General features: G+C 42.6%; 1 protein-coding gene across 1 annotated transcript in view; it reads left to right on the top strand.

Moving 5' to 3' along the window:
- The window catches only part of CSMD1 (CUB and Sushi multiple domains 1), a gene marked incomplete at its 5' end in the record, with an annotated part of 688,146 nt that overhangs the window by 644,499 nt on the left and 22,040 nt on the right, over nt 1-21,607 (top strand). The window contains 8 exons of the mRNA XM_047855978.1: nt 1,157-1,345; nt 3,773-3,946; nt 4,897-5,079; nt 12,515-12,691; nt 13,775-13,954; nt 16,311-16,484; nt 16,773-16,946; nt 18,673-18,746. Coding sequence (XP_047711934.1) covers nt 1,157-1,345; nt 3,773-3,946; nt 4,897-5,079; nt 12,515-12,691; nt 13,775-13,954; nt 16,311-16,484; nt 16,773-16,946; nt 18,673-18,746 — 1,325 coding nt within the window. The remainder of the gene's footprint in view (nt 1-1,156; nt 1,346-3,772; nt 3,947-4,896; nt 5,080-12,514; nt 12,692-13,774; nt 13,955-16,310; nt 16,485-16,772; nt 16,947-18,672; nt 18,747-21,607) is intronic.

The raw sequence follows: 21,607 nt of genomic DNA, 5'->3' as shown, positions 1-21,607 counted from the left end.
AATCATCAGTCTTTCTGGTACGTTAGACTTTCTCCAGGCGGGTAAAATCCCCGCTATGTCAGTGGGTCCGGTTATAATTTTAGCGTGCAGTGTTTGCCGTGCTCCATACACAGGGGCTTTTTTGGCTCAGGAGAACTTGAATCTTTCTTCTCTCAACTCAGGACTGTTCTAAAAAGCATAGACTACGATGTGACGGCCCTCAAAGGGGTCTTTGTAATTGTCCATTCTGCCCTCCACCTTGCTTACTACCAAGCGGAAATCAAATGCACAGATAAGGAAAGGCTCTGCCCCCAGGCCCTGGGACCCGTGACGTGCACCGCCTGCCTGAGAATTAGTTCAACAGCCCCTTTCTGAGCCAGAAATAGCTGGAGAGCGTGCAGCTTTCACGGCAGCTGTGTCATTCACTGGTGTGGTGGGTCAAAGCCTGAGATAATCAGGGGTTCTTTCTTTTCCTCTGCACCTGGGAAAGCACATTGCTAATTCCCTTACAGATGCCAACAGGCATTCAGGCTAATAGAGTGCCATTCGGATTAACCAGAGCATGTCCTGAGTGCCACAGCGGACTGTTTCGCTGCGGGGCTGTTTCTAAAGGGGGAAGAGGCTGAAATCAGAGGCTGGCTTGATTTACATTTCTATTAAGCGTTGATGGAAGAATTGTCATTTTTGTTTGCATTCCACATATAGCAGAAATTACTTTAGGCACACATATTGAAGCATTAATTAATGCAGGCAGGGGGTGGGGGGGAGGGATTAGTGTGTCACCGACTGTCCTGAAACATTACATGCGAGTAAGAATATTTAAACTAAACTGATTTCGGCGGGTTCTGTTTTAACATTTTCCCGACCTAAAATCTTAACCAAGAAAACCATTTTTAGACTTTATATTGAAGAAGTCTGTTATTAGGAAATAAATACAGGGAATCGGTCTCATGTTGTAAAAACTGCCGTAGTAGCAGGTACATTGCTTGACAGTTTTTGAGGCATATTGGCCCCCAGCAGTAAGTAGAGTCTGTCAAGGGAAGGACATTTATGATAAACCTCAGCTGTGATGGTGTCATCTTCCAGCCTTTCTAAAATGATGAGTGGGGCCTCTTTGCAGATCTGTTTTGCGTATCAGTGTATCTAAATGATGTGTAACTTTTTCTTTTTCCCCTAGTGGTGAACTGCTCAGATCCAGGCTTTGTGGAAAACGCCATTCGTCACGGGCAACAGAATTTCCCTGAGAGTTTTGAATACGGAATGAGTGTCATGTATCATTGCAAGAAGGGATTCTACTTGTTGGGATCTTCTGCCTTAACCTGTACGGCGAATGGCTTATGGGATCGGTCTTTACCCAAGTGTTTGAGTAAGTGAGGGGTATCTTGGATTCTTGTGCCACAGAGCCCCGTAAGACCATGAGCAGAACAAAAGAGACAAGAAAAAAAATTAAGTCTTTACAGATTGTGTAAGTTATTATGATATCTTTATTGATTGGCCAGAAATCGCAAAATGCAACTCAGACAAGTTCAAGGGTCACGAAAGGAGAGGGGACGCAAGCAAATTCTGACCCCAGCTTCAGAAGGAAGCAGAGCCAGTGTTTGGGGCAGCGGTTGGACTCATTCTGAGTCTGTGTTTGCTTATTACAGCAAGGACGATAGATTCTTGACCGTATCCTCCTCCTGACCCATATGAGTAAGAGGAAAGCATATTGCCCTAAAGAACGGAGGCAGTATTTCTAGGCAGACACAATTATAGGTCATCATTATGTGGCCCCTCTCACGACATTATCAGTATTTTTAGACCGTGTAGATGAACAAGAATACATTTTCCCCAAATAGCTTTCAGTCTTACCTTCTTTTAACTTGATAGACCATATTGTCCATTAGCTTAAAGACATCCTCTTTTTCAAACAGTCTGACGGTTTAGGAAAAGGGGTCTTTGTGGCCTTTTAAAAATCATTCGGAAACAAAACAGTCCTTAAAATCAAAATGTCATCTTCTTCGCATTCACTTTATGTGCATAGAGGATGTGGGAAATGACAGTTACACCTTAAATTGAATTTACTGAAAAAAAAAGTGATAATCTGTCTTACCTCTTGCATTATAGCGTTTTTAGTACATTTTTAGAATAAATTCGTCCTGGAGATTGTTTTTCCTGTAATTCAGTGTCCCTCACAACCCTCCCAATCTACATGGAAACTCGTCTCGAATTCTAATTGTAATGAGAGAATGAATTTCTATGGAGAAAGCGTGACTTCTTTCAAAATCAAATGCACGGCTTCACACGCTCAAAAATGCATCTATAAATTGATTACAATCTTCATCATATTTTGGCTGCTTTCTGGTTTTCTAGGCCTTCACACACGGGAATTTTTCAGAGAAATTAGTTTTTCTGTCTCTGCCTCCCCAAATGTTTCTTTTGCATCTTCCCCGGTTGATGTGAGACTTCCATTAGTTTTTGCAATGATGCCAGTGTGCTCCAGATCTCCAGGAACTAGGTTGTAAGTGACTCTCATCCTCCTGGGTGGCTGGCTCCCACCGCTTGCTGTCATTAACAGTCGGAATTACCATGAGCCTGGGGATACAGGTTCTCCGAGGGGCCATTTGCTTGTACTTGGGCTACAGCTGCTAAGCTTCATCTCTCTTGTTACTGCTATTGTTTCAACTGCTTTTTTTTCTCTTCTAATTTCACCTGGAACTGGTCATTTGCCAACCGTTTACTAATTCAGCCCTAATTAGCTTCCTTTTAGGACTCCATCTAGATAGAATCTCGTTCACCAATGAATGGATGTCAGTGTAAGACCGTATCGATATAAGGGCGAATGTGACTCAGGGGATGCCTAATGTGTTTCCGCCTTTTAAATCTACCTCTCTGGTTGATATCACTTTTGGGTTGCCAGTGATCAAATGCAGTGACGCTCGGGTGTTACATCAGTGGGCTTTGAATAATTTGTCTGTGGCCTGAGTCCTGCCAGAGTTGCGTGCCGCACAAAATTTGTCCACTGTGAATCCGAAGCTGGGACTTTACAGAAAAGGAGAGCTAAATCTTCACTAGCCTACATTCATCTGGATTCCGGAATTTTCCTCTTTAAGGATAATTTATGAGTGGATTATAGGCCTGACTTGGCATCATTTTAAAGAAATGAACGGGAAGGCTGAAATTATTGTATAGAATATACTGAGGGAAAGTTAATCGCTAATTTCTTACTACTACTAATTCAACATGTTAGACCACCACCTATTCCAAGGAAAATTGTTAAAAGGGTCTTCCTGGATCCACAGACTGGAAGAGTAAACAGATACAACAGACTTTTCTCCCCAGAAGCCAGTATAAGATTGTCATAGTGATAGTCATATACTTGTAGAGTTACATGGAAATAGTTTTCAGGAATCTAGGTAACTTGTAACATTTTGTATAATATAATACTGATTTTTTTTTTTAATAAACTTAATGATAGGTGGAGAAAAAATGTAGGTAGAGTGACTTTCTCTTTGAAAGCCTACATGGAAATTTTTATCTTAAGCAAAACTACCTTAAGATAAAACAAAGCTAAAACAAGATTCACTGACAGACCCTTTCTTTGTGTTCAGTAATACATGGATATTTAGGAGGGGGACTGTCATCTGGAACATGGTATTTTCCATTTATGGGGCACTGCAGGCATTTGCCAGTATATTTAGGCTCTTTTCATTTTATAGGTGATGTTTGTATGGGTGTCTGTATGGGAGACTTACCAACAGAAGCACTTCAACAGGACTGATGTAATCATTTATTTTAATTTTTTTTTCCTAAGCTATATCATGTGGACACCCAGGGGTTCCTGCCAATGCTATCCTAACTGGAGAACTATTTACATATGGTGCCGTAGTTCACTACGCGTGCAAAGGGAGCCGGAATCTTGTAGGCAACAGCACTAGAGTGTGTCAAGAGGATAGTCACTGGAGTGGGGCGCTACCCCACTGTACAGGTGAGGAACTGCTTACGATGTGGTGTCATGGTACAGACACGCCCGTGTGCCATCTGGTCATCTCCAATCTTCATCGATACCTTCAAATGCCAGTCACTTCCCATTTCCTCCTGTGGGAGTCCCGGGAGTTCTTTTTCACCTTGGCCAAGAGGCCTGCCTACCTGGACTCAGTTTGTCCCTGGTCATTCTTGATTCCTTCTCCGTACCTCCTTTCAGTTCTTCCACATCTTTCCTGTCTCGGTAATTAATTCCATCGACCCCCTTTGAAAACAACGTCATCTTAATTCTTTCATGAGTAATTCTTAAGTAAATAAATAAAAGTCAGTGAGTCAGCAGCTCTGGACATAATTGAGAAGAACCAAACCTCTCATTTGATTGGTTCTTACACAATACAACTTAGTCCCATTTCCCTTTCATTATCTGTACTGATGCATCCAGTGGACAATCCCTGCGTTCATCATTCCCAGGATTTTACTTCTTCCAGAGAATATAAACTGTTGTCGTACTGCATTTTTTTTAATTTTTTTTTAACGTTTATTTATTTTTGAGACAGAGAGAGACAGAGCATGAACAGGGGAGGGGCAGAGAGAGAGCGAGACACAGAATCGGAAACAGGCTCCAGCCTCTGAGCGGTCAGCACAGAGCCCGACGCGGGGCTCGAACTCACGGACCGTGAGATCGTGACCTGAGCTGAAGTCAGATGCTTAACCGACCAAGCCACCCAGGCGCCCCCGTACTGCATTTTAATAAGCTAGTTTGTTTAGTCACATGGGAAAATTTCTTAATGTTCTCCACTTGTGCTACAATCGAGAAAGTCTTTCTTAGAAGATCTCCAGAATGCAGTGTGACTGTAATGCACTTGAGTGACTTTGCACTCTCCTTAAACTTAGCAGCTGTGGTAAACAAGTCTAACAGTATTCTGTATTACCATTTGTGTCTGCGTTCAATAGGAAATGATCCTGGATTTTGTGGGGATCCGGGGACCCCAGCACACGGATCCCGGCTTGGAGATGAACTCAAGGCCAAGAGCCTTCTCCGTTTCTCCTGTGAGATGGGTTATCAGCTGAGGGGCTCTCCTGAGCGGACATGTTTGCTCAATGGCTCATGGTCAGGACTGCAGCCCGTCTGTGAAGGTGAGTACGGTCAAGCCTGAGAGTCAACCTGTGCACTTGGAACCATGTAATTCATTCTAAAACGGCCAGTGATTTCCACAGACATCCTAGAGATGGAACCTTTGTGTCACTACACTACTTTCCTCCAACTTGTGTAAGGGGATCATCCAAACTCATGGCTGGGTGTATGGAGGTGTTCTGAGTGCTCAACAGGTCATCTAACCCAGATGCTTGCCTTTTGAATGTTTATAACCTAGAAGAGGTTTCTGATCTTCTGATAATAATCTCTGTGGGATTTGGTGGCATTGTGTGGTTGCTGGTAATGAACAGCTCCGGAAAAGGAACAGTGAGTAGAAGGGTGTAGACCCTGACCGTAACTTCTGCGGGCCGAGATAGTCTTCACTTCACATCTTATTTCCAATCTCTTGGTGGCCCCTGTCCAAAGCAGGTATTATGAAAGAACCTGGCTGATTTTGTGCATAATATTTTGGGGAGAATTTTCTCTGTGTTAGTATTTGAGAGGCGTAAGTGGACACGGCCGGATGCCTCGGTAATTCCAGTAGAAACACCATGCATACCTCACCATGCCAAGTATTGGCGATTCCTGCCTTCAGCCAAGGTGGGATGTGGTGTCACAAGTTTGTTTAGAGCCCAGAAAGTAACTGACTTAGAATTCAGACAGATAAGACTTTAAATGTTCCAAATGTAGGAGTGTTTTCATACAAACTTCTCATCTACTTAATGTTTGAGTCTAAAATGAGGACACAAATTAAATATCCATCTTTACATGAATGAAACACTTGCTATATAATTTGACCGACTTGAATAAACTGAAACAATATCAGTACCAGAAATAGAAACCAAGTTTTCTTCATCTTCGTTTTCTCTGAAACCAAGTTTTCTTCATCTTTCGTTTCTCATCTTCGTTTTCCCTGGTATCTGCTCATGTCTCATTTAATATATAGAATAATATATTTGTTATATGTATTATATAGAATAATAGAAAATAATATATATGTATTGATATAATCAGACTATTACTTATAATCTCATAAAATCATATAGGAAATGCAATCCTATATATGTACGTGTATATGTGAATATATATACCTTATATATGTGTACGCATATGTATATGTGTGCATATAATCTCATCAGAGTAATAGATTATCCTAGAGGCATCTATATCTAGGTAAAGAGATATGTGTATATAATAACCCAAGGTATTTTTTTATTGCAAATCACCTTCTCACAATCAAGTTAGCATAATATTAAGTTAGTGTAAATATCGAGTTACTGTAAATATTAAGATTAGGCCCTAAAGAAGTTGACTTAACTCAAATATGATTGAATAGTAATGGTGGGATGCCACCTGCCACTGTGAGCTACAGGATGACACTTTCCTGTATTGACTAAAGTATGTGACTCTAAATTAGTAGACACAGTGTTACTCAGACACAATGTTCTCAGTTTCCCCCTCTCTTGGAGAATTTGAATATTACAATCTGCATGACAGCACGTCTTTCTCACCCAAACCAGAGTATTTTCTACTCTATAATATGGTACCTCAAAGTTGTACATGACTTCCGTAACCTACATTTATGCTTCGTCTAAACCTTTTCCCTCTATACTACGCCTGGGAATTGTCTGTCCAGAATATATTTGAAGATTATTAAAATTAAACAAGAGATCCACTTTACTCCATGACATGTTGAATGCCAGTAGGCTAGCCTTCTTTCTGGGGACAACTATAAAACAACAAAATATATGAGACATTTATCTTATTAAACAACAGACAGTGCATGACTGTGTTCCATAGGAGAAAAGGAATCCATGAGGTGAGCCCATAATCTCCTGGTATATTTTTCTTACTGCACAGTCAGAAAGAGGAACTCAGGTGGTATGGTGGCTTGGTGAGGTGATGCAACAGAAATTGTTCTAGGCTACTGAAACAGAACTTATAGAACATGGAATCTGAGAATGGCTGGCTGAAAATGGGAGAGCCCCATAAGTCTGGTGGACGTTCACTGGGTGACTTGGGTCAGGGTCAGGCAGATGAGAACAGGTGAGACCCATTGATACAACAACCTTCTGCTGCAGAGTTGAGAGTGGACCCATGATACTAGAAGTCATACCCTACTGAGAAACACTGGACATCTGGCCAGTCAGAGCTCTTACTTTGCAGTTGGGACATTTCACAGATGCCCAGAAAGCCCCATGCATTATGAATATGTACCATTCCCTCAAATAAGTGTAACGTGCTAGAACTAAGAGCAAAAACATGGTAGGACTAAGACTGAATAGATCCCCTCTAAAAAAGAATGAACTGATGGCAACACCCAAAGGGTGTACAATTAGTTTAAAAGCCCACCAGAACAAACTCCAGCACATTTGGAAGGAAGGTCATAATCCATGCATCATTTTGTGCACATTGTCCAGCATAAATAAAAAATAACTACATATGCATAACTCAGAACGACATGACCCCTAATCAAACAAGCGAAGAAAAAACAAATAGAAATAGAATCTGATCCTGAGATGACCCAAATGTTGAAAATAATGCATAAGGACTTAAAGCATCTATTTAAAATATCTTCATGCACTTGGGGCACCTGGGTGGCTCAGTCGGTTAAGGGTCCAACACTTGATTTGGGCTCAGGTCATGATCTCACGGTTTGTGAGTTCAAGCCCCACATCTGGCTCTGTGCTGACAGTGCAGATCCTGCTTGAGATTCTCCCTCTCTTTCTCTCTCTGCCCTCCCCTGCACGCTCACATCCACACATGTACCCCCTCTTTTTCTTTCAAAAATAAATAAATAAACGTTAAGAAAGTGTATCTGCAGGGACTTAAAGTATGTTAGCATCATAAACAGATGGAATCTTAATAAGAAATGAAAATAATAAAAAAACAATCTGATGGAGACTCTGGGATTGTCTGGATTGAAAACTATAGTATCTGATATAAAAACTTTGCTACATAAGCTTTGCAGATTAAAAATGGCAGAAGGGTCAGTTACCATGAAGATAGTTCACTGAAAAGGATCCAATCTGAAAACAAAGGAAAAAGAGAAAACAACAACAACAGCCTAATAATTTCCTATGGGATAATATCAAGCAGTTTAACATACTTGTAATTGAAGTTCTAGAAGGACAGAGAAAGAGTGGGGCAGAAAAATGGTTGACAAATTATTGGATAAAAGTTAACCAAATATGTTGGGAAAATACAGCTCCCAAAAGCAGAACAAACCTGACTTAGATGCCTTCATATTCTCTTAAAAATGGTCACTCACAGGGCACCTGGGTGGCTCACTCAGTTAAGTGTCTGACTTCAGCTCAGGTCATGATCTCAAGGTTCATGAGTTTGAGCCCCGTGTGGGTCTGTGTGCTGACAGCTCGGAGCCTGGAGCCCGCTTCAGATTCTGTGTCTCCCTCTCTCTCTGCCCCTCCCCTGCTTGTGTTCTATCTCTCTCTCTCTCGGAAATAAATAAACATTACAAAAAAAAAAAAAAAAAAGAATGCTCATTCACTTGGGACTGTATATTCTATGTCAGGTTTATCATAAGTACTTTAGTTTTGCACATTAAAAGGTGAAAAAATTTAAAACAGTTAAGAGTGAGTGATATTTTTCCATAGGAATCTCACTTTGGTGCTGTGATATAACACCATGGGTTCTATTCAAGCAAATCATAAATGAATTTATTGATTTGATTAGGAGAGCTTAATTGGATTTTACTTCAAAATGTACCTAAGTCAGACCATGCAAAGTATTTTTAGAATAGCATTTGGTTTATCTAAAGTTAGAAAGTCAAGTGTTTCTTACAAAATCCTTAGAAACTTGGCTATTAAAATCTGTGTACAGAAAGAAGTTGAAATGTTTCAATGTGGCAAAAGTGCCCAAATATGCTGTGCCCTACAAAACTGACTACCTCAGAACCGCGGTGTTCAGAAACCATGGGAAGTTGAGTGAGTAAGAGTAAAATTCACACTCACAATAATAACAAATGGTGAGTAGGAACGTATGGCTAATCCTACACCCCCACAAACACACATGTTTAAATCTTTTTGGGCAATCTGTGGCTATTTTTTCTCACTTGTTATCATAGAGCCAAACCTTTGGGGAACATATTATTCTCTACAGAAAAGGGCGTTACCAGTGACTTTGGCATTTCCGCCAGTGTTGGCCATGACTGTATTCAATCCGGTGAGACCATCTATCACCTGATGAACTACCTTCTCTGAATCTCTTAAAGGCATTAGAGCCTGATGGGGCATTTCAATAAATGGTAAAAAAAAGAGAAGAGTTTATGAAACACAAAATAAAAATATTTTTGAAAACTCTTAAGTGTCAAAGAACTTACATTTGTAATGTATTTCCATCATTTCAGATCATGTTTTCTTTGCTAGCCATCCAGGCTTGTAATCATAGACTCATCGACTAAACTTTTCAAATGGATGTATCGTAAGAAGTTGCTTAGATATAACGGCCTCATTGGTTTTAGTTGCCTTAGGCAACTCTGAATCCTCTTTCCCAGGAGCTGATGATAAAGCCTACCTTTCTTCCAGGTAATGGACAAGCTAGCACAATGTTTATAATGAAGGTAACAACAGCATCAGCCACCCCGTCTACCTCTACTGCTACTAAGATGTCAGATTGCCTTCTAGGCATTTTGCATGCATTCTGTTTAATCTTATGAAAAGTGAGAGTAACTACCCTTATTATACCCATTCTGCAGTGAGGACGCTGCATGTCAATAACTTGATTTGATGGCTCATGTGTACTTAAGTTGTATGAGCAAAGATTCAAATCCACACTATTTAACTCGATTTAGCAGCCATGTCCCTAATGCAGAGTGCTGCCTGAACAGTCCCAGCATCTGTAGACAATACACGGTTTCTGGAGTGAGTGTAAGGCTCTTTTATTACAAATCGAGTAAAAGAAAATGATCTTTTACCAAAAGGGTCACATTAACCACGTGTAACTGAAAAGAAAAGATGTATTTAAATTTTTTTAACTTATTACTTATAGAATATATTGTTTCCCTTCTGTGACTGTAAATGTCATCTCTTGTTTTTCCTCATTGGAGGTCCTCCTATGTCATGGAGGCATTAATGCAAACACAGACATATTAAGGCTAACTTCCAATCTTCATTTTTCTTTTTCATTTTCATGGGCATAACCATCAGTGAAACTGTCCTTGTCAGGGAAAAAAAAAAAGTTAACCGTGAATTTGATTTTGCAGGATACAATTATTTGAGGGACTTTCTAAAATTTTATTTTATTTTATTTATTATTTTATTGTAGAGACAGACAGAGCATGAAGGGGGAGAGGGGCAGACAGAGAGAGAATCCCAAGTAGGCTCTGTGTTGTCAGCCCAGAGCCTGACATGGGGCTCGAACTCATGGACTGCAAGATCATAACCTGAGCTGACATCGTGAGTCAGACTCTTAAATGACTAAACACCCAGGAACCCCTGTTTCAGGGACTTTCTGAACATAGGATGTCATTATCATTATCATGATGGGTATTCTTACCCTAACAACATATCTGTCTGTAAATTAAGCTCGAATATGTTCACCTGTGTCTTGCATCCCATTTTAGTATTATCTTTCTCAGGTGACATTTGAAAATTGCTACACATTTTAATCGTAGTTATGGTTAGAATAAAATGTAAGAACATGGTTGTCTGGTTGGTTTGCTAAATTACGAATTGGATCAATACAAGTCTCTTCTCTGTCGGGCTTTTCATTGGTACCTCAAACAACAAATGTCACATATTCAATGATGGATCAACATGTGTTGAATGAATGAGTAATTGTCTCGAAGAGTCCAGCCTCTGGGCTTTTGTCAACATGACATTTTGATTGATAGTATAGCCATCACAAGACTTTTGGGCTTCAGATGTTCAATGTTAAATATCATCTGCTTCACTATTGGCAAATAGATCTCATTTCAAATGACAGCCAGAAAAATGCTGAAAGATCCGTGCTAGGAAAGACTGTAAGTTCACACCAGATCCATTAGGGAAGAGGGTTGTGGTGGACTCATGTCTGTCATGGGCACAGAGAAGCACCAGCATGCATGCTTTGTAGTTGTCAGACACGATCAAGTCCAACCTCAGGGTCAGCATGTTTCTCAGCACGATATGATCGGCGATTCCCTTCACGTCCATTACAGTGTCTCTTCTATACTATGTAAGTTTTGTAGTCAGTTTGTTTTCTTCTGTTTTTTTTTTTGTTTTTTTGTTTTTTTGTTTTTTTAGTATATACGTGTATCTTTGAGAGAGAGTGTAAGCAGGGGAAAGGCAGAGAGAGGAAGAGAGAATCCCGAGCAGGCTCTGTACTGTCAGCACAGAGTCAAGTGTGTGGCTCAGTCTCATGGACCGTGAGATCATGACCTGAGCTGAAATCAAACGTCCCATGCTTAACCGACTGAGCCACCCAGGTGCCCCTGTTTTCATCCACATTTTTAGAAAGAGTCTATCTTTGTTCTGAATGCTAGATTTGAAAGTGGCACAACTAAATAGCAAGGAGCATTTGTAAACATTCCAGCCATTCTCAGAAATGGTCTCAGGATACATTCTGCTGTGAGCGTCCAACGAAAGGTCATATTCTTTCTATGTCTACCTGCTGTGCATCATGTGGGAGTGCTAAGGAGAAAAAAACACAATCTTTGTGATAAATAAACGTGAGTACAAAAGTCAAGAAAAGCCTATTAAGGGTTAAAACCATCACATGATACACACCCAGAAGCCCCTGAGCTTTCTGGGCTAAGAAATGTGCGAGGGGGGTACACCGGGCGTAGAACTGTCGCCCAGCCTTTCATTATTGCCATTGTTAGGAGGCATCTTAATGGCTGCACGGGCATTGGGATCATCTAGAGAGGAACAGAGTGCAGCCTGTCCAGGGCCACTTAAAACAGCCACCGTTGGATGGGGTAACAATGAGGAGACCATTTTACAAGACAGTTTAAGTACTCACTCATACTCCTCAGGCATCACTTATTTTCCAAAATGAATTCTACAGATGTGAAATATGACCCTGATTTGACCGGATTTCTAAAAAATCGGTTATTACGTGAAGGGCGTGACTTCTGAGTTGCTGGTATCAGATAGATCCTTTAAAAAAAATCCTTTTTAAAAAAAATGTTTTTTTATTATAAACATGTGAAATCCCAAAGAAGCAAGTCTTGGAATTTTCAGTGCTTTAATTCATCTTTTAATTTGTTTTGAAGTACTTTAGGAAGAATACTATGAAAAGACAATTTTCACATTTGTAATTCATCGATAAAATAACGGTACAAATCATAATGTAAGATATATGTTCAACATCTTCATAGCAATAGGTCCTATTTTCTTAAAAAGAAATGTGTCCTCTACGACACTGACAACCTCTGGTCTCTTGTATTGATCATTTTGGTAGGAGCTCACTGTGTTTATGTGTTACTGTCGCTCACAGCCGTGTCCTGTGGGAATCCTGGCACGCCCACCAACGGCATGATTGTCAGCAGTGACGGCGTCCTGTTCTCCAGCTCGGTCATCTACGCCTGTTGGGAAGGCTACAAGACCTCGGGGTTAATGATCCGGCACTGCACAGCCAACGGGACCTGGACCGGCACAGCCCCCGACTGTACAAGTTAGTAACAGCTGTCATGTGGGCCGAAGGACGTCACCGACTTGACCGAGAAAAATTTGTTTATTTGTTAAATACTTTATTGATTTTTTTAACACATGGCAAAAACAAGGTCTACATATATATGATGGCTCTATTTATTAGACAGTTTTAGATCTTTCTTCACCTTCTTATTTATATGGTTGAAAATATTTTCTTCTTTTTAACGTCTACTTATTTTTGAGGGGGGGAGAGAGAGATTACACGCGTGTAAGCAGGGGGAGGGCAGAGAGGGGGACAGAGAATCTAAAGCAGGCTCTGTGCTGTCAACAGTGAGACTGAAGTGGGGCTTGAACTAACAAACCGTGAGATCATGACCTGAGCCAAAGTCAGACATTTAACCAACCGAGCCACACAGGCGCCCCCAAAGCTATTTTCATTGGCCAGTGGGTTGGACGTTGGAAAATTGGGGCCAACAAAAGTCAAGGTTTGTCCTCTCTGTAGAACATCTCGTTTGCAGAGAAGTAAGAAAAGTGTTTATTCTCTGATCGCAGCCTTTGTCTCTGTCCTTAACTTTGTGATGAGAGTACACACGGTACATAATTAAGGACTGGACAAAATGGCAGCCGGCATCCCCACAGCCAACCAGGATCGAATAGCAACAAGCGATTCCAAACACAGTGTCCCGACAACCAGTCAGCAAACAGCAAACAGAGGACAGTACTGCTGTAACAATTTACTACTGAATCAATTTGGTTTGTTTTCATTAAGTTTAATTTTTTATTTATTTTGAGAAAAAGAGAGTGAGCATGGGAGGGGCAGAGAGGAGAGAGAGAGAGGGAGAGACAGCATATCCCAAGCAGGTTCTGCGCTGTCGGCACAGAGCCCGAAGTGGGGCTCAAACCCACGAACCATGAGATCATGACCTGAGCCGAGACCAAGAGTCAGACACTTAACTGACTGAGCCACCCAAGCGCCCCACTGCTTAATCATTTTGAATATCAGCATAAGGGGAGTAACATGAACAGAAACCATAATGAGTTCATTTAATGTTTGTTTTTGTTTTTGTTTTTACCTTTCTAATGCTTTTTGTCTTCTGCTCGTTAGTTATAAGCTGTGGGGACCCAGGTACACTGGCCAATGGCATCCAGTTTGGGACGGATTTCACCTTCAATAAGACTGTAAGCTATCAGTGTGACCCTGGCTATCTCCTGGAACCTGTCACATCATCCACCATCCGTTGTACCAAAGACAGTACATGGAATAACAGCAAACCCACCTGCAAAGGTCTGTGTCATTACCTTTCTGGTCTTGCTGACACAGAAGCGTTTGTTGAATTCCATTTCACTGCGTTTGCAAGCATTTATGATGTCCTCTATGTGCTAGGAATTCTTGTGACTCATTTGCAAATAAAATCACTGCCATTTTCTTAATACATTAATCTCAGCTTTACAGATGGGAAAACAGACTAGCTGAGTTAGTAAATGGCTCAGTGTACAAACCAAGATTGGGAGACATCAGCTCTCAAATGATGGGGTACAACCTTTAAGTCTGTATTTTGAATCCCGGTGATGTCCTCTCTCTCGGTAAACATTGTTAACCCCAGATTTATTAAGGCTTAAGACAGGTATGATGGGGAAGAATAATTATAGGACTTTAAACTCCACTTAGAGAGAGAAGCCAATCATCAAATAATGGCAGACCGTGTTGGTACCATGATGTTCTGTGGGATTCGGACACTGAGTCTGAAGATGCCCTACAAATATAGAGGTGGTAGAAAAGGTTTATGACTTGGGGGTTGGACTTTGCAGGGAGAGAAGGTCAGGGAGACACCAGTGGATGTGACTTGAACGATGTAGCTGAGGGCTGGGCTTTGACAGTGAGAAAACAGTGGTGCTGGAGACAGTTGTCCAAAGACAGCGATCTGCATGGTTAGGGCTCCTCTGCCGGCAGTGGAGAGAGCACGTGCCAGCTTCCTTATCAGCCGGGCCAGAGTGGGGCAGGAGGGGCACAGGGAGACAAGTGGGGCTTGAGCGTGGCTGGCCCCAAACAAAAAATGCAGTGCCTGGTTCTTTGTTGGACTAGGAACCTGGACAGTTCTGGGGGAGTTGTGAGTTGGACCCTGGCAACTGCTAGTGAGGAAGCGTTCATCTTCAGTGGGCTCTGAGAGGCAGATGGGTTTTGGGGCTTGCGTGGACAGAGCTCAGTGTGAGGCCTCCATGAGAGCTGGGTGCTCAACCACCTGGCTCCCTCTCCCTTCCGACGTGGGCCTGTTGGTGGGCCACGTTTTCCCTCCTACCGGTGCGTAAGGATCGCAGAGGCTCCTGTCTTCCGCCAGCCATCATTAATGCTGTGTCTGTTGCAGGCGCTGGATAAACGTTTACTGAAAGTCACAGACTAGTGTCAGGAGCCATCTAGTCACGTGACGTGCTCATGACAGCGACCAATAATTGCACTGGTCTCTGTGATGTCACATGCTTTTGTAGACTTTTGCTCCTCTTTTGAACAGCCAGTGCAGTTGGAAAGAACTCCGTGGGCAACCAGGCCCTTCCAGAAGAGACCACTCTCTCCCTCTGAACCTGTCTGGGGCTAGTCACCTCCTCACGTGATTCTGTGAAACCACGTCGCTCATTACTGTTCCCTCCTAGGGGACTTCTCACTTGATATCCCCTGTCTAGAGCACGTGTCCCCCCTACCCCCTCACATGTGGACTCTCAAGAAATATTGGTTGAGAAAACTGAATAGATGAGAGATAACAGAGAGGCTCATTTCCAACTGCTGACTGTGCATGTGTGACTGTGTCTTCCGACGTGAGAATGCCTGAGTGTGAGCACGCAGAAGAAAATGCAGGTGAGAGTATACACCTGGGTCCCTTCTCTTGCTGCCTTCTGTCATTGGCAAGCCTCCTCCAGGGTGAAAAATCCAGAAAGCTCTTGGATCTTCCAAGAAGATTTGTCGATCGCAGTCCCCAGCCCCCTGCACTTCAGGGTAATGGCTAGGCTCTAAGGGGGCTACCTGGGGCCACGCCAACCACTCATCATCTGTGAGAACTGCATCCCTGCTCGGGAGCCCCACCGTCAGCTCATGGCTGATATAATACACTGGGCGGTGGTGTTCCCCAGAATCTTCTCAACCATGCAAGTGCTTGGTTTTTAATTATTTGGCAAATGGATCCACAGCCTATGTCTTTCACATATTATATCTTTATGTGTTAAAAAAACACAGAGCTTGCCAACTATATATATATAAATCCAGAAGTCTGTACTCATGTCATATAAGCGAGCGCAGATTTGATTTGTTGTTGAGAACCATCATGAAAAGACATACATTGAATACGAGTATTTCTTCCCTTCTTGGCCTTGTACGTATTGAGAATGTCATGTTCAATCCTGCTTTCTTCCACCGTGTGATATGTTGTGACTTTGCCGTGCTCTTATGTACTTGATCTAAATTAATGAAGAAATATTGGAGAAAAGTTTTATTATCTCAATGTGCTGTCTTCCTCAATAATTCTCGTATTAAAAGAAAACAACCCTATGTAGATGTCCTTTGTGATCCGGGTAGAATTAAAACGTGCATCCTGTGAGTGTTAGGGTCGTGGCGGATGCTCCGGATGTTCAGTCTCGTCTGTTCTTTGCAACAGCTGTCACGTGTGGCCAGCCTCCTCAAGTACAGCACGGGAAGGTGGAGGGAGCAGATTTCCACTGGGGGTCCAGCATCAGTTACAGCTGCGTGGACGGCTTCCAGCCCTCTCACTCCGCCATCCTCTCCTGCGAAGGCCGTGGGGTGTGGAAAGGGGAGGTGCCCCAGTGCCTGCGTAAGTCCCCCAGTAATGCTTGTTCCTGGGTCACGTGGCACTGGACATGAGGAGCACCCTCAGCTCCCGGTGTGAGGAGAACAGCGACGTGTCCTCTATAGCCATGCTACCATATGCAAACGTTCACGCTTGAGACCTCCCCGCTCAAATGCGCATTCTGCCCCTCGGTCATTTCCCAGTTTAATAGTTGTCCCCAAAGATTTTGCAGACACTAGTTACACGACCCGAGTGGGCTGACCCGATGCGGCGGCTCCTATTGTTGGCTGACTGCCTTGTTGTCTCCAACAGCTGTGTTCTGCGGAGACCCCGGCACCCCCGCGGAGGGGCGGCTCAGTGGCAAAAGCTTCACCTATAAATCTGAAGTCTTCTTCCAGTGCAAACCTCCCTTCATACTGGTGGGGTCCTCGAGAAGAACCTGCCAGGCCGACGGCACGTGGAGCGGCACCCAGCCCACCTGCATCGGTAGGAACGTTGGCAAGACCACCCCGAGGGTGTTCGGGGGTGGGGACCTGCACGCTAAAATGGGATCGTTGGTGGCTTCACAGATCCTCTGCCCACAGATGGTTCGTTGGGCAAGCCCTCATCGGCTACTCCGATTAAATCCTACAGATCAACTTTGGACTTGAATTTAGGTCTCGTTTCCCTGTCTGCCCCTCAAGCGGCAGGAGCATTCTTTCAGGGAAAGACAGCTTTGTTGAAGACACTGTCGTTGCCCTTCTCCAAAGCCACCATCGCCGGGAAGACGGCCTGGCTGTCGTGTGGGCATCGTCCCCTCGGTGCCAGTCTGTCGTCACCGGCCAGTCCCTACTGACCCACCCACACCAGCAGTGGTGGAAGGAGTCGGGCTCGACGTTCTGGTGACCTTGGAGTATGGCAACGAGACTTACAAGTCAGAAGACGCTTTCCATACGGTTTAAGCCCTGCCTTTTTATGTTGCATTTCTGTCTCCTAGAAAGGATCCAGATACAAGCTGTGTTTGTCAAAAGTCAAACTCTTAGTGGCAGAGAAACATTACCCTTTATTTCTGTTAAGAGCAATTTTCTTCATACCTCATGGCTGCAGATTCATGTTGGTTGGTGGGTTAATTTTGTCACCAGCTGTACCGAGCCAAGGAGTAGATGTTCTGCATCTTTGTAGTAAACAATTAATGATCTATAGTCATGGTTTCTAAGAAATTGACTGATTCCTACTGAAACACAAAGAGCTTCAGGAATAATTTCCTTGAAGCACTGCCTTTTTTGTTTTTATTAATAGACATGTTTACTGCTATTTCGTTTAAACCGTTGCTACACGGTTCCTCTCTCTATACTAAGAAATGGTTTTCTTCCTTCCAATAGGTTAGTTTCTCTCGAAAACAATTTTTTTTGTAAGTTAGGTGATTTTTTTCATACGAGCATCTAGAGAGCAGCAAATAATAAAGCTACATGCTCCTCATTGCTCAAGTCCTACACTTTTGGGGAGAGAAATGTCACTTTTGGTCTACCATATGCCTCAACTTTGAAGCACTAAATATATTTCCCATTTTGAAGTCTCGAGGAAAATTAACTCAAGAAATTTGCAATCACATAATGGATGACTGAAAGAGATGACCACTAGTGAACTCCTTAAGAACCGAGGGATCATAATAATTATTGAAGACAGCATATTAGTGGACCAACCAGTATACTATGTCTGACCAGAACATGGAAAAGAGTGTTCATTCTGATACAGAAAATAATACACAGAGCAATTTAGAATCTGATAAAGGACTAAAGAGGAATACCTAAAGAAGTCTGAAAAGAAGATGAAAATAGCAATTTACTTTGATTTTTAACTTTAATGCAAAACATCTTACATATCTGCCAAAATATAATTTTCTCAATTTTTTATACTTTGTCTATTTTTAGAGAGAGAGAAGGGGGGGGGAGGGAGGGAGAGGGAGGGAATGAGCAGGGGTGGGGTGGAGAGAGAAGGAGAGAGGATCCCAAGCAGACTCCGGGCTCAGAGCAGAGCCCTATGCAGTGCTCAATCTTGAGACCGTGAGATCATGACCTGACCTGAAATCCAGAGTCAGGCACTTAACCAACGGAGCCACCCAGACCCTCCCAGTTTTCTTAAATTTTTGTGACCTTCGAGTAAAAATGTTAGAGTCCCTAGAGTAACCATATCTGGTGCTCTTTGTTTTGTTTTGTTTTTATGTGCATTTCAGATCCAGCTCATAACAGCTGCCCAGACCCCGGCACTCCACACTTTGGAATACAGAATAGCTCCAGAGGATATGAGGTATTCCATTTTTATTTCACCCTGTTTCTCTGTAATATAAAATGCAAGTGACACTCGAACATGTGCGCATGGCTTCACGTACCCTGATTCATCGTATATTTGCGGAGATACATTGATTCGGAGAGGATGCCCACGTGATATTTTAACTGTCAAAATTGGGATAGCTGGATGCATCTTAATTCACACAGTAGCAATTGTCATATTGATTTCTACGTGAAAGTTTGCATGACGTGATGTTTTTTTGTTCGCTGAACTGTCGTGGCAGTTCTCCAGAGTGACTGGTGGTCACTGAATAGCTACACGTGACAATACCCTGTTCAGTGACCCAATGCATCATGGGCAAATAATACTAGATTTTAGAGACAAAGACAGAAGAAAACGCATTCAGCCTCCTCAGCTAGTAGGCTTACTTTGTGATATTTCTTTTCCATGCCACCTCTGTGTATGAACTATTTGCATACTTGATATCACGTTTGACGTTCGTTTGACTTTTTAAATAAAAAGTACATTAACACGTTAGGTAGTATTAGAGGAATAACCAAAACTGGGAGGTAATGAACCTTGAAATAAAATGTTTCCACCATCTTAAGTGATCAAGTGACTTCACAGCTCGATGATGAGATGGCTTTGAAAGCCACAGTTAAACATGTGTAGTGCATTCAAGTTAGAGAGCCCACTAATTTAGAATAAAAAGCCTTTTGTCTTCAGCCACTTCACTGAGGCTTTCCTGAAACCTAACATATTCTTTCTTGGTTGGCTCTAACACACCTTGGCTACTTCCTGATGGCATTCCTACACCCCCCAGAGGAACTTGTCGTAGGTACCTATGAGGCACAATCTGGCGTATTTTATGTTAGGTGTCAAATATGGCCCAATCCTCAGGGAAATGCTTACTGGCATGTAGAAATGTCATGCCACATATACGGCAAGGCCTGCAAAGACTATACTGAGTAATGCTCTCACTGACTCCCCACGGGTTCCTTATCTGCCCTCAAAGAGCCCACGTGAAGTCCACATTCAGTGACTACACTCGTCATCCTATCCCTGGGATCTATCTTAAGAAACTAATAGGAATGGATACATTTCTCACTCCTCTGATGACAAAATCAAGTTACACTAACAAGAATGATAGGTTGGATCCAAAAGCAAGATTTGCTAATACTTTAAAGACACAGATGCCATCCTTTAAGGAGATGGCTAACCCTGTCAGAGGAATCATCCCAAAATGTTTCTTGTTTCTTCTTTTGTTTTCATCAGGACACATTAAGTTGTGAATATAACAGAGTTTTGTTTTCTTCAGCACTGCGTTCTGCAACATGCTCACGCAGAGTGAGCCGCTTCGGTTTTAGAACATCCCTTGTCTTGCTGTGTTCATTACGCAATTTAAATGCCGCCCTCCAGTCTCCAGTGGGCCACGTCCCGTCAATTCATAAACACCAGGTTAATTTACAGTGGTCAATCTGGACTGGCCAGGCATCTTCTGCTAAAAGATACTCTATTGAGAAGGACACTGTCTTTTCCTCCGACCAGTACCTGATAGAGGCTCTCTCTTTGCTTCTTGCTAGTAAATAATGTCGCGTATTTGCCAGGAGGTCCGATTTGGGTCCGTGACATCCTGACAAGGAAATTCGATGGAGGGTATTCCTGATAGGTGATGGATTACTCTTTACCCATCTCTGCATCTCAATCCGTTATTCCTTTGCAGTTTAGGTAAATTTGATTTTTTTTTCTGTATAAATTCCAATCTCTACTTTCAGGTGCCACTGGTAAGGAACAGCTTGTTTATTTTTTATTTTTTTCTGACACGCTTCATCACTATTCAGTGCAGCAAATATTGCCCCATGTTTTACTCATAGTTCTTCTCCCCAAAATCCCAATGAGGGAGATAGGGACTGACCCAGATGGGAAGACACATGTAGAGGAATTAAGGACCTGGTTTGAATCCTCTGAGCAAGAATCAGGGTGCACTCTTCACCTGTGCACTTACATGGCTTCATAATTCATGCCTTAGGAACCCACTTGGTCCCATTCCGAACCACAGGGTGCGCAAAGCTGCCTTCCAGGTGTAGACCACCTTTCTGTGAGCGTACTTCTCTGCTGTTTTCTGTTCTCCCCAACCTGCATGTCCTGGATATAAGTGATTGGTGACCAGGAGAGATCATTGATTCCCTTCAACACATGACCATCAATGATCCTCAAAAAACATGTCTACAGACCACTGGGTACCTTCCCTTCAAGGCATTTCCAGTTAAGTTGGGGAAGGTAGATAAACATACAGGTGCTTCTAGGACATTGCAGTAAGAAGCATGTGATGCATCCTTGGAAGGTCAGGAAAGAATGTGCAGAAGTGAAAGTTAGCAAGATATCAACAACTAAGGGGGGGGGTAGGGGAGGTTGTGAAGGTCTATTGGGAAGATACTTCAGGCATGCGGGTGGCAATAAAGAGTCCAAGTATCTGCTGCTTCAGGAGGATAGACTGAGTTTCGAGAGATTCTACGACAGAGCAGGAGCTGGCCAATCCCCAGCAGTGTCAACAAAAGCAATTGGGTAAAGCCAACACTTTAAATAGGGATAGCAGGAAATAATGGAAAAGGGGAAAAAAATTATTACAATCTGAAGACACGGAGGGCCAAAAGGAAAGAGAAAAAGCGTTCTTTCGTCACCCAAGTAAACTCCCTCTTAAATGACCACAGTTCTCTGTACCTGCCTGTATCCTCACCTCGTGCATTGAGCAACTCAGCCATAACAGGCAGTTGAAACGTCCATGCTGGCTCAAACAATGGCCTGACATGGAAGAGAGATGTCACTCGCGTATCTTACCCTGGAATGAGCTTTCCGGCGTGATGACGTTATATCTCGCA

The sequence above is a fragment of the Prionailurus viverrinus genome, chromosome B1 (genome assembly GCF_022837055.1).
Source record: "Prionailurus viverrinus isolate Anna chromosome B1, UM_Priviv_1.0, whole genome shotgun sequence".
In the NCBI taxonomy this organism is placed as follows: domain Eukaryota; kingdom Metazoa; phylum Chordata; class Mammalia; order Carnivora; family Felidae; genus Prionailurus; species Prionailurus viverrinus.
This window is presented reverse-complemented; position numbering and strand designations above follow the sequence as displayed.